Source organism: Hylaeus volcanicus, chromosome 7, assembly GCF_026283585.1.
Source record: "Hylaeus volcanicus isolate JK05 chromosome 7, UHH_iyHylVolc1.0_haploid, whole genome shotgun sequence".
NCBI lineage: Eukaryota > Metazoa > Arthropoda > Insecta > Hymenoptera > Colletidae > Hylaeus > Hylaeus volcanicus.
The window spans coordinates 5,909,919-5,927,784 of NC_071982.1; the positions used below are offsets into that span (position 1 = coordinate 5,909,919).

General features: G+C 41.5%; 1 protein-coding gene across 2 annotated transcripts in view; it reads right to left on the reverse strand.

Annotated features, from left to right (window-relative positions):
* Positions 1-2,300: 2,300 nt before the first annotated feature.
* Positions 2,301-17,866, reverse strand: part of LOC128879843 (tyrosine-protein kinase transmembrane receptor Ror) — a 40,821-nt gene continuing 25,255 nt past the window's right edge. Inside the window, exons 4-12 of one of the 2 annotated variants that reach the window (XM_054129368.1) lie at positions 8,275-8,365; positions 7,392-7,611; positions 7,204-7,328; positions 6,588-7,117; positions 6,132-6,502; positions 5,853-6,069; positions 5,445-5,786; positions 5,100-5,368; positions 2,301-5,018 (exon numbers count right to left, since the gene is read on the reverse strand). In XM_054129368.1, coding sequence (XP_053985343.1) covers positions 4,329-5,018; positions 5,100-5,368; positions 5,445-5,786; positions 5,853-6,069; positions 6,132-6,502; positions 6,588-7,117; positions 7,204-7,328; positions 7,392-7,611; positions 8,275-8,365 — 2,855 coding nt within the window. In that variant the 3' untranslated portion in view covers positions 2,301-4,328. The other variant, XM_054129369.1, reaches the window with a different exon arrangement.

Consider the following 17,866-nt stretch of genomic DNA (forward strand, 5'->3'; position numbering starts at 1 on the left):
TGCTCGGTCGCTACTGCAGATTACGCGGTCGGTAATGTACAGTGCTCTGTCGGTAATGTGAAGTGCTCGGTCGATAATGCAGATTACTCTGTCGATAATGTGGAGTGCTCGACCGATAATGCAGATTACTCTGTCGGTAATGTAGAGTGCTCAGTCGACAATGCAGATTGTTCTGTCGGTAATGTGGAGTGCTCGGTCGATAATGCAGATTCATATACGTTAACTAGAAATTATTTCATGCTTTTCTTTGCATTTTCCAATACTTTTAAACAATTATATCTAGAGCTAGTGCGTATTCATATAAATTAACTATAAATTATTTCATACTTTTCACTGTACCTTTTCTGAAGTCGGTTAAATATTTTGTCCAAAAAATTATTTTATGGTATGGAGATGTTGGTTACGCTGTGCTCAGTGTATAAAGAGTAGGCTTGAACAGTCCATGTATATATGGTCGAAGGTCCCCACAGTCTTGTGGCCGATACCTGATAATGCTTTTTCGATTCAGAAGAGGATCTCTTTTACCATCTTTTGTTTCGTTTATCTTTTCGAATTTTATGATTGATTTTCTTAATTAATAAATTGCTTTCTGGTTGTTCAAACGTGTGATCATTGAAACTTGAAAATAAAATCACTTATATTCTGAACCATTGAGCTCTATCCTAACTGGAGTGTGAACTCCTGTAGGAAGAAGTAGAGGCGACGGAGGTCCAAGAGAAATGCAAAATGGGTGGTTCCGGTATTATCCTATAGCAAATTTATTTGTAGAGGGGGAACAAACGTACGCCGTAACATAACCTACCCGAGCATCGCTGAGCATTGTCGAATGAGTTACTTTCAGATTCTTTACCGCATAAAATTGGATAAATACAATATACATTGAATTGTGACAAATAATAAAATTTAGCTCTATACCAAATTGTACATATTTGTATGATCTAAATTATGGTATGTAAATTATGTATACTATTTCATTATTATGTCATTATTATTAATGTTTCTATCGTTTTATATATAAATAGAAAGGAAATAAAGTTCAAATCTGTACATAACTAATCTGTAAATAATTCCTAGAGTACTGCGAAATTCAAACAAAGAGGAGTCTGTTCTCTCTCCACACATAAATTTGCTATAGGATAGTACCACTGGAACCACTCATCTTGCATCTCTCTCGGACTGGCTTCTTTCTCGCAGTTCACACTCCAGTTAGGATAGAGCTCAATGCTTTTACCATCTTTTGTTTCCTTTATCTTTTCGAATTTATGATTGATTTTGTTAATTAATAAATGGCTTTCTGGTTGTTCAAACGTGTGATCATTAAAACTTGAAAATAAAACCACTTATATTCTGAACATAAATTTATTATAGTCTCAAGTGCTATAGTCTTGGTACTAGTGGCGCCATCGCTGGGAGAACGTGCAAGTTTGTCCCGGAATAGTTTCCATTTTTAACGCCAGATGGCGCCATTAACTTCTGCTTGCTATCACCATCTAGCGTCGATAGTGAAAACTAACCTTACTACAAACTTGAGCTTTTCCCCACCGATGGCGCCACTAGTACTAAAACCTAGCTCATTGAGCAGCTCAGTGAGCGATGACCTTTCTCCAGTTATAAAAATTCTTATTAAAAAAAAAGAGGAACGTACGTAAAGTTTAGATGATCCGCGAGCAGGTTCCATATTTCCCCGTAGATTCCAGTCACCTTCGTATCGTTCTCATAAAACGAAACTAAATCCCCGTCCTAAGAGTAACGATGAAGTACGATTGAGATTTGAATGGAACTATAATGTAAATTTAAGCGCAATTCGAAAGGGTTCTACTTAAACCTCGTAATAAGACGCCTTCAGAACTTTCCCGCTGATATATTCCGCGTTAAAATCTCCTTCCCTGGCTAACGCTCTTTCTCGCAAGCCAACAAATCTCGGAACACTGTACAGATCTACGAATTCCTGTCGATTTTTGTCCCAAATCATGTTTCTGTCCACTGCACACTGCACAAATCCGTAACGAAACAATAAAACGGAGAAAAGTAGAAACATCGTCCGATACTCGTTTTAGTAGTATTCCAGACGAATTGTGTTCGCACGGTTCCAGCATTGGAATTAATGTGCAACTTGCCATTATTAAACTTTGATCGTAGTGCGAAGATAGAGATGGGAAAATTGCGAGCTAATGATCGTGGTTTATTGATTGTCGAGCAAATACTAGTCACTTTAGCGCCTAGATTTTCCAAAGTGATTCTAATGGGTGAAACATGTCAATGTGACGTGTCAGAAAACTCGTTAAGTCTTTGAAATATTGAACCAACGTTCGTATTTCTTCTTTATCTCTTGTGTTATCGGTTCTTTGGTCGAAGAGGACTATAACTTTTGCATAATAATAGGATTATTGTTATACAAGTCTACTCTAAGATGAGTCGCTGAATTATGATGAAGGATTACAGGGAAGAAATACTGAAAAAAATTTCATACAAAAAACATGGATCGTATATATCATACTTGACTGTATATATAAAGGTCTTAAGTTTATGATCCTTCGTCGACATAGTTGACATAAGTTAACTTAAGTCTAACCGATGACGAGCCTTCGATACGGCCACAGGAGCGTTGCGATACAAGTAATAATACAAACACCGAGTCGGAGGCTCGTCATTTTCAAAAAGTCTCGTTTGAACTTAATCGATAGATTATTCTAATCGCCTCCGCGAATCTTGGTTTACATCGATTCTGGGGGAACGACACATCCGTCGACGCTATTCCTTGCAGTCGACGAGACGTCTCGCTGATTTTCTTTTAATAGAAAATTATAAAAAGTATAATACAGTTTTATTCAAACTCTCTCACTCTCTAGGCTCTTGTTACCTAGCTTACACGCGATATTATTATTTTCATGCTATCGTTCGAGGCCAAACGTTATCGATTATTTCCTGTTCACACCCTGTCGGCTATCATTCGGATGTTGTACTAGCTTTGAACAATTCGAGTGCAATAACGCTGGTCGCATGCTCTACGCTCTATACACGAATGATAAGTGATCCTGTATAATTTACACATCAATATCATCGACAACATTCTTCTCGAACATCGTTGAACCTCCACGGTTGTCCATCGTTAGTTCATTATGCTAGTCGAATCGTGATTCACCGCGACCATAGATCGCTTTCTCTTCTAACGATCGTAAGAGCATTTTTAAAATGTTATGTTCGTAGTATTAATTGTCACAATCGCTTTATGATTATTCTTCCATAAATTAGCAACATAGTACGTGATCTCATCAGTTTGTCGTATAAGATATGAAAACCCCCACGTGTGAGATATAAAAATGATAATGTGACGATAGTGTAAAAGTTGTAACGCTTAATTTACGAATGAAATTGCTTTTGCTGGTGCGAACACAATTATTGCTATTCAGTTTTTGGTATACGATATGATTTTAATTGCTTTCCTCTTCGTAAACGAATCGAACATGGCGGTTCGCGTACAATCGCGGGCCAAGGAAGAATTGTTTATCGAATTCCAATGAGATCGCGCTTTAAATTGTTCTTTTCGCAGGGAACAATTTATCGTTAGATAGAGGGTAATCTCTTATTGTGCAAATTGTTTAAGACTAAAATTACTTATTATCAGTCTGGTAAGCACACAATATTACAAATACAGCCGATATCACGTGTATATTACATTCGAGTAACGATACTTCGGTTAAAAATTCGCGGTTTTCGTTAGTGCAAAAATATAAATAAATATCAGATAAAAAAAAAAAACGTTGCGTTATCTGATTTACAATTTTGTTCCGTCAAATGCTATCCGGCGATATTATTGTTACGGCGATGTAATATATACGAATTAATAGCCACTCATGTACTTACGTAAAATTAACGCGTAATTTATCCAGTGCTGTCGAATATGCTTAAACACATATTAACACGATACCTAATACTTTCAAATACAATTGGAGAAGTAACGTTAAAAAAATACGGGAAACGTTAATAGTACAGCCTACAGTCTACACTGTATATATCTATATTTATACGTATGTATAGTCGCTCGTATTATATGTATAAAACGTTAATGCTTGTACATCGTTCGAAGTGTGTTATTGCCGGTAGAAAATATTATGCGTAGCTCGGTTAAGAAATAAATAGAAATGCGGAAATATGGCAGTGATTCGGTATCGAAGGTCGCACCTAATCTATTCAACGAACGTTACTCGAAGCTTCGAAGATTTAAATTGTACCTAGAAACGGACCATATCCATACATACCTTGTACAGCAATTACAGTAAACATATAGAAACATAGAAATTCGTCGTGAGTTCACCGCGTGATGGTTGTTACTTCGATACCCTGGTCTCGGTTGTAACTTTGCTGGGGTCCGGTAACCTGACGACTAGTTGTGCGCCGTTCTGCATTGGTCTGGTACCGTTCAGCGTGTTTATTTTGCCCACCGACTGCGTCGTAGGAGGCAAAACTTTTTTTGCCCCGCTCAGCTTAGGCGAGCAGCACTGTTTGTCGTCGTAGTCGTTCAAATTAATGTTCGTCTGGTTGGGATAAATCGGTGTCTTGATGGGTGTACTGTGTTCACTGTAAACACAATTCGTCCTCTGTTCGATCGGGTTAGCGTTCTGGTAGGTCGGCAGCATTTTCAATCCATTGCTGTGATCGTTCGTGTTACAGAAACTTTGCTCCACCGCGTTAACCTTGAAATTCCCTACGTCCTTCTGATCGCACTTGTATATCGGCGCCGACAACTGAGTGGAATTGGTTTTATTCGTGCTCTTGTGACTGCTTCCAGAGTAGCTAGTTATGGACTCGTTGCAGAAATCGCTCAGATAGGTTTGGTTTATGTACCAATTGTGCAAACGATGGTGAATCTCTGGAAACTGTGGTCTGCGATTCGCGACCTCGTGCCAGCACTCTATCATCAGACTGTAGATCATGGTGGGACAGTCTTCGGGACAAGGTAGCAACTGACGCGACCGAATCATGTCTATTACTTCTTGATTATTGTAACCGTAATATGGCTGCAAGTTAAATACGATATATAAATAAGATATCGAGAGTTTGCAAAGTAAGGTAGTTAATACGAAGACGCGTTTCATTACCTGTAAGCCATAACTATAAATTTCCCATAACACAACACCGAAACTCCATACATCCGACTCCGTCGTAAATTTCCCGTAAACAATTGACTCTGGAGGCATCCATCGAACAGGTAATAGACTCTTAGATTGGACTCTGTAGTAGTCGCTACTGTATATGTCTCTCGATAACCCGAAATCGGAGATTTTTACCGTTAAATTGTCTCCGACTAAGCAATTCCTCGCGGCTAAGTCTCGGTGGACGTAATGGTGGTTCGCTAGATATTCCATGCCTGAAGAAACAGTAAGCTCTAGAATTTTATACAAACAGATAGTAAATAGTAAATTCGTTGTAGAGCGTGAACTAACCGGACGCGATCTGTAAAGCGATGTGCAGAAATTCTGGTTGCTCTAAAATCTTGCCACTTCCATTGTTTAACGGAACATCGGACCTTGGCGAGTGGCAAATGAGAAATTCGTGTAGATCCCCTTGGGTCATGTACTCGAATAACATGCACATAGGCTCCCCTTTCAATATCACGCCGAGTAAGCAAATAATGTTTGGATGCCTGAGGTCCGTCATGAGATCCACTTCTCGTTTGAAGTCGCTCTGAGTTTTTGGACTCGCGTTCTCTTTTAATGTCTTCACCGCTACGTAAATCGGTGGCTCGCATTTATTGCCAGTCTGTAACTCGCCTTTGTACACTTTTCCTAGAGGGCGTATGAGAAATTGTTTATTTTATACACCAGCGATCGAGTGGAAAATCCGATGTTTACCGAAAGCTCCTTCGCCGAGTTCTTGTAGAAGCACGACGTTATTAGTGGTGAATTGTGGCACTCTGTTATTGGACGTTCTACTGCTTCCGCTGCTCAACGTTCCGGTTCCGGGGGTTGTGTTACCAGGGCCAGTTAAAAGAGAACTCATTTCCATAGGCTGTGTCGTGTTTCGTCTTCCATCGTATATATTCTTGTCGCACTGTATACCCGTCAACATCTGCGAAATAAGAAATCAGGTGTTGTTTCAAGCGTAAAGGGGTGATTCGAGTTGAACCTTACTTTGTTCGATGGTAAATGATTCATTTGCCTCGTAGACTTTCTGCTTCTATAGCAGCAGCAATAACAAATCAATATGACAACAAATCCTCCTGTTAGCACAAAACCAACGACTGCATAGATCCATAAGTTTTCAACGCATTTAGGTATATCACAAAATTCCTTCTGCATCATATGGTTGACGTCAACGTAACACCACGGTTGCGACTCGGAATTACCCGGATTGCGACAATACGAATGTTGGCCAGCCAATTCGGGATAATCAGAGATCGGAAGATTGAAGTCAGCCACCCATTGCAAACACGGTCTTCCGCTGATACTCGTCTTCACGATACCTCGATATGACTTTCCGCTTCCCCAATAACAATAATCGTCTGCAGGTAACCCGGATAATTAGGATATTAACAATACTCGCTATAGATATCAGGATATCGATAATGTATGTATATTGATACTCACTTTCCTGGACGTTGTTTTCCGTGGAAATTCCGAGACTTAAACAATCACGAGCCTCAGGAGTGTTTTCCATTGGTAAGTCACGACAATTAATTAAAGGCACTTCATGTCCAATCAGTGGATGTCTTTTAGCGATTGCATATTCTTTTCTACATAGATCGTTCTCTAACATTTCGCACTCCTCTCGACAAATCCTTCGTAGTTTACGATTAATCTCGTTTCGGGTAGAGGACTGCACGTCCCCGTAGCTTTGACTGAGGAGTTTTTTTGTGGATTTTCCGTCCTTGTACGGATCGGAACCAGGTCCTAACGTTGGGCTCCGTTTTCGCGGGATACCATGCGATCGCTCGATGTCATCCGCTTCATCTCCGTCGCCGACGTCCTTGGATAAACCGCCTTGGTTGTTATTTAGAAGGTGAAACAAACTTTTCGAGTTTTTCAGCTTGAGAATACTGTCAGGGTCGCGGCATATCGGAAACGCGGAGTAACACAGAGATGGTTTTGCGTAACCTTCGCAATTTAACGAGACTTCGCTGAAATATAGAAATTAAAAATTACCTTAATACGTAAAACGAATGAATTATACATCTTTGTAATAAATTTTGTAGAATTTACTTACTTAGAGTATTGTATCACATTGAAGGCTTTCATCAATTTGTCGTCGAGTAATTCTTGCGTCATCGGGTATGGAATATACACCGATTGATTCTCCAGAAATTGTGCACATGTTTTTCCTATGTACACCTAAACGAACAATGTTACGTCAGACATTCATTTCAATAGTAACTCGTACTAGTCTCTACGTACCTCGCATTTTCCTTCATGATTGTCTTTTCTTCCAGGAGATAACTGCATATTGACGTTTCTAAGGCCACCGATTGCGTGGACGTCGGTAGTACTAGATTGAGAACTAGTCGGTTGCGGACTCGGCGATAATATACTAAACGAATTTGTCGATGCCAGATGGGAGATGAGCGGCGTCGACATTCCAGATCCTGAGAGGTCTAATCCTTCTCCGGGCCTAATGCTATTCAAAATTAATTTTTATATTATTTACATATACAAATACATTTCGTTAGTTATATAACTTTACATAAATCTACGTTTTTCACAAAGTTGGAATAACAGATCGTTGCGTCGTCACGCGAACATTTTATGTCATGATTTTTACAATAATGCACGATCGTTTTTTTCGTCACAAACATAACCTCAACCAAACAAAAACACAAAGCTAACGAAACGACACAAGGAATTTTAAAATTGAAATAAAAATAGACGGAGCTGTTAATTGAATTTTTATTTGTTTAATGGGCATGTACATCGTTGCGTATGTATTATTGCAAAAAAACGCGGTATTTTTTGGTATAACCTCGCGGATACAACAAAGAGTGGTTCACCTTGTCTCTGTAATAGTAGTAACATTTTTGACACTATTTATGGCACGTACAAAAATACACGCATTTTGCAACAATACTAGGTACAAGAGTAGCTTCATAATTATAAATTATCTATCAAAACATTTAATTTTAACAGAAAGCCTGTGTCATTTGACACCACACCCGGCGGCCATTTGTAAACTGTCGGTAATTGCAGTTTTTGGCGGTAAAATAAGGAATCAACACGCTTACCATACCGTGGTAAGTAAAACTGTCATTTAAACAGAAGATAAGGTAGGAATTCGATAACTTACTCGTCGAGGAAATCACTGCCGCCGGTCATGTCGGGCGAGAACTTATCGTCGACCGATGTTTGATCGAGAAGGTGGTCTGGTTGAATAGGAGCTGCAAAAGAAATTATTGTTCGAATAATTATTGCTGTATACTCAATCCATATCGTTTAAATTACATTTATACGTATAACGGAAGAGTACCCAGTTACAATAATACGTATAGATTAATTTTATTTTGAATGGAACTAGATGTATCTTGTTATAGAAAAACTTTACACTTTACACTTTTAAACACGGAGAGCAAATATTTCCATGATGAAAAGATGGGGGAGCAATTACGAACAGTATTACACCGACAGCGTACATAATCAACTGAATTTTCAATGAATGGGAGCTGTGGAATACTATAATAGCGGTATTTAGTACGATACATATGTCGAAACGTCCTTTCTTCGAGAATAGGCTGTTACTATGAACTTCATTTATTGCAGAATATAAAACATTCATTACAAATTTAAATTTTTAGTAGATTTAATATTTAAAGAATCCTGCAAGCAGATTTGCAGCTTCGGTTGCCAGTTACAAGGCGTAGGAAATATGTCCCTGGCAGCTGGCAACCAGTACTACAGATCGTACGACGGGTTGCCTGCTTTAAGGCGCGGGCGAGATGCCCCTGATAATTGGCAATCGGAATTGCAGACCAACTGATGGGTTGCGTTCAATTTACCCTGATCCTTTTTTTACGTAAAATGACGGAAGGAGCCAACGAATGTAAAAAATAATACAACTATATCGTTTAAGTTACATTTATACGTATAACGGTAGAGTATGGAGTTACAATAATACGTATAGATTAATTTTTTAATTTTTCCTTGTCTGAATCGCACTTTTATATTATTGCATACTGTGTGGATCTAGTAGTACCTCGCACATTCGAATTTTCTATAAATGCATCATAATCAGCAGTCTACTTTTAAACAAGTTTTCACGTTTATCTGTTGCGGTGACGGTGTTTTTCGAAAACAACAAATGCCCCAAACTCTTTACAGCCCCTCGAGTTTGCATTACTGGCAACCTAAGAGCACCCTCCTCTGAATCGCAGCTTCCACGAGGCCATTCCGCCCCGAGTAATCGTTCTTTTATCGCGTCTGGAGCTCGTTGTCTACCCCTGAACACAGGCAACCCTTCTTCTTCACGAGTTTACATATCGTTTACACTCCGCTTCCTTCGTAGATGGCGATCCTCGATCCTCTCGGTTCGTTTTTATTCCCGGTGACGCGGTGGAGCGCCCACGTCGATAAAATTTGATACGCGACCACCTGAAATCTTTTCGATTCTACGTTCAAGGTGCGCTTTCGTTGGCGGAGGCCTCCTCTTTGTACGCGCGGCACGTCCCTCGGTCCTTTTGAAAATCTCCAGGTTTATTTTCCCCTCTCTCGTGGTGCTCGCTTTTGTGCCGGCATAATTCTAAAAAAAAGTTGGGACACGATGAAAGGGAGCGTGCTGCATTCGCTAAAAATCCCCGTCGAATTTCTACGGCCTTCCTCTATCGTGTTCCGCTTCTCTCTGTTCCTGCATCCCCGCTCTCTGTTCCTGCATCCCCGCTCTCTGTGCGCACGGGAAATATCAGTTTCATTTCGTTTGAAAGGGTGCCGCGCGAACTTCGTTTCTATTTCGCCCAGGAATTATTTGACACGTTAAAACAGAACCTTTCGTAGCATGTGTGGCCGGAGCACCAGCAAAATTATATAATTAGAAAACCTTGTTAACGAGCACGATGGTCATCTGGCGGCGAATAGTTGCATTATTTTTTACATTCGTTGGCTCCTTCCGTCATTCTACGTAAAAAAGGATCAGGGTAAATTGAACGCAACCCATCAGTTGGTCTGCAATTCCGATTGCCAATTATCAGGAGCATCTCGCCCGCGCCTTAAAGCAGGCAACCCGTCGTACGATCTGTAGTACTGGTTGCCAGCTGCCAGGGGCATATTTCCTACGCCTTGTAACTGGCAACCGAAGCTGCAAATCTGCTTGCAGCATTCTTTAAATATTAAATCTACTAAAAATTTAAATTTGTATTGAATGTTTCATATTCTGCAATAAATGAAGTTCATAGTAACAGTCTATTCTCGTAGAAAGGACCTTTCGACATATGTGTCGTACTAAACACCGCTATTAAAGTATTCCACGGCTCCCATTCATTGAAAATTCAGTTGATTATGTACGCTGTCGGTGGAATACCGTTCGTAATTGCTTCCCCATCTTTTCATCGTGGAAATATTTGCTCTCCGTGCAACGGGGCAACGTAATAAAGGGGACTGCACAGGATGTGCATAAAAAAATCGTCCAACGAGACCCCGCGTGCTTTATAACCCGAGCACAAGGTGTGTTTTTTTTCTCCTCTCTTCTATTTTTGTACTCGGCTTAAACGCAAACAGAATATAACTCTCCGTATCGATTCCGTTCTGATTTCAATTATCTTTCATTACATCGGGGGCCGTATTGTATGATTTCCGGGCAATGAATTCGATACGCGACGCGATCCGAGCTTCCGTTCGCGATTCGTTCGACTGGTCGCTCCATCGATTTATCGCCTGGCAGATAATGGACCAGCGCCAGCGTCTCGATTCTCTCAGTTTTTATCGAAACTGAAAGGGTCTGCCCCGGCGCATGGGAGAAAAGTAATCGTGGGAAGGATACGATTTCGATGGACAAAAGATGGAATTCATTGATGCATTTCAGACAGGGGAATTGATCGAATTAATTGTACGAAAATTATTTTTCCACCGATGATCATTTACCTAGAATTAGTGGAAGCTCAGAAACTTTTGAAATGATTATAAAGACAGTACGGGTTCATTATTAGACGTATTAAAGTAATCTATGCTAATTTATTTTTTATTTTTATGTTACTTTTGCATGTAAATCTCGATCAGGGACCACAAATTAAGCTTCAAGAAGCATGATTTATTAAGCATAATCAACCATTTATATTTGTAAATAGTTAGTTTTCACCTTGCATGTTAGATGTCACAGTCAGTTTGTTTAAAGACTTTTTACAGTAACTAAAGGTCAAACAATAATCAATTATGCCATTAGAATGTATGTGGAGTGATTTAAAGTTGATCGTTATACGTATTATTGAAGATTATGCGAATTTATTACGGTTTCGTATTATTAGTAACGATGGCGCCATCTCTGAGAGAACGGCGGAAACTACTCAGGGGCGACAAACTTGGGCGTTTTGCCACGGATGGCGCCATCACCGACTAAGATACCGCCATAAATAAATTGCAATTATTTGCATATTGAAGCTGTTTTACATGTAAATATTGATCAATAACTTGTAATTATGCATCAGAAATCATGATATGGCAACCATAATCAATCATTTATGCTTGTAAATAGTTAGTTTTCGCCTTGAGTGTTAGATGTCACAGTCAGTTTGTTTAAAGACTTTTTACAGTAACTAAAGGTCAAACAATAATAAATTATGTCATTAGAATGTATGTGGAGTGATTGAAGTACATAATTACACGTATTATTGAAGATTATGCGAACTTATTAAGAGTTTCGTATTATTAGTAACGATGGCGCCATCTCTGGGAGTGCGGCGGAAACTACTCGGGAGCGACAAACTTGGGCGTTTTGCCGCGGATGGCGTCACTAACAAGTTATTACTGATATAAATAAATTGCAATTATTTACGAATTTAAACCTTCCTACATGTAAATATTGATCAATGACTTGATATTAAGCTTCAAGAAGCTTGATTTAATAATCTTAATCAATCATTTGTACTTGTAAATAGTTAGTTTCAGCCTCCACTGTTACATGATGCAACCAGTTTGTTTAAAAACTTTTTACACCAACTAGAGGTCAAAAAATGGTGAAATGTGCTAGTAAAATGTACAATGAGTGAGTAGAAGTTCTGTAATAGACAGATTAAGCGAATTTATTCACTATTTCGGGGAAAAAAATGTATCTGTGGCGCCATCTCTAGAGGAACATTAGGAACTAATCGGCGATAAACTTGGGCGTTTTGCCGCGGATGGCGCCACTAGCTAGTAAATTATGAATATAAATAAATTGCAATTATTTACAAATTTATGCCTTCTCGCACGTAAATATTAATCAATGACTTGCAATTACGCTTCAAGAGGCATGATTTAATAAGCATAATCATTAAAAACGTTTAAAATTAACTAATTATAAGATAATAGGTCTACTAATTAATATTTAGAAATTTAGTTTTTCAGTTTCAGCCTGCTAAAGATACTCTCGGGTGAATTTTGTTATTAAAATGATTGTAAAGTGATTACAAGTTCATTATTACATACAACAAAATGTTATATTAAATACAACAAAAAAAAGTACCATGCAAAGTGGTAAAATGACTCCTTCAATTTCCTCGATTAAACGAACGTTCGCGTTGATAAAAATAACAATGTACCGTTCTTGATATAATTCGGTCCCCTAGCACATTTTCAACGGCGCTTTTACGGCGGTACAAATTACACGGGGCACTGGAGATATCATAAATCGCGAGCGCCGCGAATCCTTAAAAAGTCTTAACGGGGACAGAAAAATATTCGGGCGGGCGCGATGATGAAATAAGCCATTAAGTCACGGCCCCCGGTGTAATATCACGAGGAGCAACGTAATCCCGTCTAATGTCGGGCAATGAAACGTAATAGCGTAATGTATCACCGCCTATCTCGCGATTCTACGCTTTACAAAGTCCTGGGAAACTTTATGCAAGGAGCTACCTCCTAAATAGTTCACCTTTTCTGTATTCTAATTGTATTTTTCTGATGATAGCTGATGAGTATACACAATAATAATTAAAACGCGAGGTTTTGTTATCAGGATCGATCGCTCCCCGCAAAAAGAAACCGATAATTCATTTACTGCTTCGCGATCCAAGCCTCCGTTACTCAGATACAAGCGACTAAGCTTCAATGGCGGAAGCCATAGCACGCGCCATTTTGTATTCCGGTCAGCTGATTGCGCTCCTGCGCGCGCATTCGCGTGGTAGCTTCGATTGCTCGTATCTCGAGAACGAAGCCTCGGATCGGAAAACGGAAAAAAATTTTTCGCTTCGCATTGGCACAAGGAATCGATCTCGATACTTTGCTGATTCGAATATTAATGTCTGATTCGGATTCGTGTCTCTCTTTAAGTCCCAAATGGGCAACGACTCGACAGGAACGCCTTTTAGTTCCCTGCTCCACCTCGAATCCGGACATTGCTCATTTTCCGACAACCAGTTCGGGTCTACTTCCGTCGACGTGCAAGAATCGCGACCGGAGGCCACGGTTCGTCTTTGATAATCAACAGCAGCCCCATCCGTCTTGGTCAAAGGGTCAACACTTTTCCGTGCGCGACACCCGCGACCAGCCGCGCCGTCGGATGCATTATTCATGAGGCAGGCGTGGTAAGTGTTGTCCGAAATTCAATTCAGTAGCCCGCGAAAGGCAGGAGCGTACGTGATTTGCCTTCTGCTGGACCCGGGGATACCTCGTCGTCGCTTCCACTTTTTATCATCCTCCTTCTCGGCCCCGCCGCGTCTTCCGCTTCCTCGTCCGCGTGTTACCTGACTAATCGACCAGAGATATCGGGATGAAATTGTTATCGGGAACGGTGCAGCTGGAATTAAGCCGACCAGGATGGGGGGGGAGGGGGGCGGTGCGCTTTATTTCGACTCTTTTCTTTCAGGGTAGACGTTCTATCGTCCGTCCTGGTCTTCGGTTTCTCTTTCTTCTTATTGCAACCGGGTATTTTGCGGCTGGCCGAAATGGCTGGGGACGGACGTCGGGTATCGGGAGCGACGATTGCGTTATTAAGTTCGCGGCGTGAAACGATTTTCGATGGCTGGCTGCACCGGGTGTCCCGAGAAACATCGATTCTTCCTGTATTATGCCGTATTCTCCTGTTACTTTGAATTATTACTATACTATACTGTACTGTGATTTGTATTTTTCCAGTGGGGGGGGGGGGGGGGGGTTCCCCCTTGACGTTCGGCGAGCGAGCAGTGTAATATGATCTTAACCCAGGTACCGGTGAGACTATGTAAGTACTATTGTCTCACCGATACGGTTCTGCCGACTGCTTTTTTTTCCACGGATCTCTTTCTCTCTCACTCTCTGTCCTTTTCTACGTTCGACTCGAGCCAAATGTAAACACAGTGTGAAAACATGTCTGCGCAGTTTGCAGGGACCGTCTCAAGTGCTAAGCAGAGATAACCCTCCCCTAACTAGGGGGTAAACCCCCTGAAAAGGACGGAGTCCAGTGCAGAACATCGTCCTAGTGCCCCGATCGTCAACCCTCGACCGATTTAAACCAGCAAATCGTTAGTCAACCCAGCCTTAAAATCTGTTGGACCGATATTAACGTCCATGTTGGCATCCGCGATAATCAGTGGCCCTTCAAACGCGAGCGCATTAACGATGCAATTAATTTGCATCCGAAATGCAGCGAGCGATGTCGAGGGCCCCCTGGAATCATCGAAATTTCGTCGACGGTTCACGGAGGCCTGACACATGCGAGGTCATCCCCGTGACGAACACCTGGAAAAGTGTAGCTCAGAAACAACGGTCAACCGCGTTCCCAGGCGCGTCTAATTTCCCCGTAATTTTGCTAATGGGGCTTCGGTAGCCCCCACGTGATACGACGCCATTAACTGGGCTATTAAATCGCTTTTATCGTATCCTAGCGCTATCCCATTAATATTAATGGCCCCCTCGGCCCTGATCGGAGATATTTCGACGGGAGTGACGCCACCGGGCCTGGAATCTGTACGCGTCACTGGGAATTAATCCTTCGCGGATCAAAGGGATTCGGGGAGGAAAAAGACTGGTTCCTACGAGGATTCGTGGCTGGGATTGTGTTTCGTCGTAGGCTGGCTAATCGAGTGTTGCGCTGGAGCCTCCGGGTGCTTTGTGGAGTCTCTTATCCTGGGAGTGGATGGGATTAGGGGCTCGAAGAGAAGGGGGGACCGGTGCACAGGAGGAAGGAAAGGTACAGGGGGACACGCGTTCCACCTGAGCGGGTTGTCTCCGTAGCAGAGCTTCTGGATCCTTTGGTGTCCTGTCTGGGAGTAGCTGGAGCGTGGGCACCCAGGGATATCGAGGGCTATACTTTTGTATCTGGAGATGTAGAGACCTGGAAAGTTACTACAGTAAAGACTCGATAAGTGCAAGAAAATCGGGACCTAAACATTCCAGTTATCCAGTCGAGGTTTCTATTCTGTGTTTACATTTGACGCGAGCCGAGCGTCGAACGTGGAAAAAGACAGAGGGTGAAAGAGAAAGAGGTCCGAGGAAAAAAAAGCAGTCGGCAGAAGCGTATCAATCGGTTAGGGTCATATTACACTGTTCGCTCGCCGAGCGTCAAGGGGGAACCCCTTCAGTGGTGGAGATAGTCATCTTGTATATATCCAGTCAAACCAGTCTTTACTGTATTACTCATCCTCGTGTCCTACATGTCCTAACCTAGATGTCCTAACCCTAGGATGGTAGTTACTAGGACTTTCCCCGGAATTAACCGAAAGTCCCAATCCCTCAGACTGAAGAGTCCCTTAGAATTCCTCCTGATAGGTTGCGAACCCTCCCAGCTTGGAATATCACGAGAAAGTGACCGAAAGATACCAGAGAGGCTCGTAGATGCTCCCGACATCTTCTTCGACATTTCTTGCTTAGTTTATCACGCGTTTCCTCCGAACAACGTATCTCATAAACATTGAATTAACCCCTTATCTGCATGCGCCGCGGGTACTCTTTCGCTTAGACGCGTTTCCAAAATAGAGGGCGTAACGACGGAACGGCGGTAGCGGGCTTTATTATAATTTCATGTAATTTCGCTAATGGGGATTAGTAGGTGGGCGGACATAGAATAATATTAGGGAGAAACTTGCCGCGGGTTTAAGCCGTAATCTAACGTAATACCGGCGTCGGGGGATTATTTTTTGGGGGTATAGATTCTTGTAGACCGAAGATACCTCTCCAAGGTGGAAACGTGTTGCCGCTCTAATTTTCCTCTCGGGTTTTCCAGAATTATTGCGCATAAGTTTGGCGTAAGTTCCGCGTTAAATTTCTTTGCGCTCTTCTGCAACCCCTAATCCCAGCCTGTTATTTGTGGACGATGCGCTTGGGTAAAAAAGGGGAGGCAAATGTGTTTGAACATGTAGTTCAGCTATTCCACTGTAGCGCTTGGTTACCGAGTGTTTGGTTATTTATACCAGTGTCCTAGATGGTGACTGCAAGGTAAAGGGTGAACGCGTCATCGCGAAACTTCTCACCGAAGCGGACTCTTTCGTTGACTGTACTATAGCTATAGTTGGGGCAGAACCAATTGGCCACTCGAGGCTATCGTGGGGCTATCCCTACTTCATTCATTCGCTACTCGCGCAATCTGTCGTCAGTTCCTCGTACCACGACGGAAGACGACTTTTTCTTTGAGGGGATTCCCAATTATTAATCTTCTTCGCTGTGGAGAGTTTCAGGTCTACTAATGTGGATATCCATAGTACATGTCGACTTCGAAATGAGGCATTGATAACCAGAGTGGCCTAAGTAACATATTTTTAAAAAATTGTCTTGATTTTTACTAGGCTAGATTTCACATCGTCGGGGAACTTTCGAGTTTTCAATTTCCCTGAACGTCGATGGCACGTCGCAGTTGCGGTTTGGCCACGAGGATTGACCGGACGTCGTTTTGAACGGTTCTGCGGCCAGGAATATTCGATCTGTCACGAATTCGCCGGTGATCCTCCGGTGTTTGACGACTTTATTTCCCTTCTGACAAGCCATTCCGTGTTTTGTTTTTTTTCCGTTCGTGTCGATAGCCTATCGGTGGGAGGGGGGGCATGGTTGGAAACGAGTGATAAGAATCGATGGCTTTATCGTTGGCCTCTGTTGAATTGGGGAGGATTGGAGTAGAAAGAGGAGTCGGACGACTCGAAAATGAACAGAAGATTGAAAACTTTGGACCACTCTTCGAGTTCTGTTTTCCTATAAATTGATGCCTATATTTTTTTCTATACATACTTCTAAGCTAAACAGTTTTTTTTTTTTTTTTGGTAAATTTCAAACCAATTTTTCCTATACACCGAAAAATTCGATCTCTCTTCAAATTGAAGTCTTAATCTCATCCGTACCGCGCACTCAGTTTCCCTCTGACCCGAAGATTCAATTTCTTCATAAATTGGGGACCCAATTTTGTTCGTACATCGAAGATTCAATTTTCCTTCAAATTGATGTTCCTACTTTTTCTTCCATTGAGAAATACAGTTTCCCTAGAGATTCAATTTCTCCATAAATTCATCGCTGAAGTCACCACCGAAAATTCGCGTCCTTTGGGAAATTCAACTGGTACTATTTGAATAACACAATAACGTTAGTTTTAGTCTCTGTTTGTTTCGAACACTGTGTATCGTCCCTCGAGGGATTAAATTTCACTCTCTCCGTCGAAGTTTGGCCGGTATTGCCATGAATGATTCATTACGTCAATCTAGTATAGGCGCTGGGATTCACCTCAACAAGTCAACTGATGTTATCGGTAAGGGATTTCCCTCAACAGGGCACCACGTGTTCAAAGCGTGGGATTCCCCTCA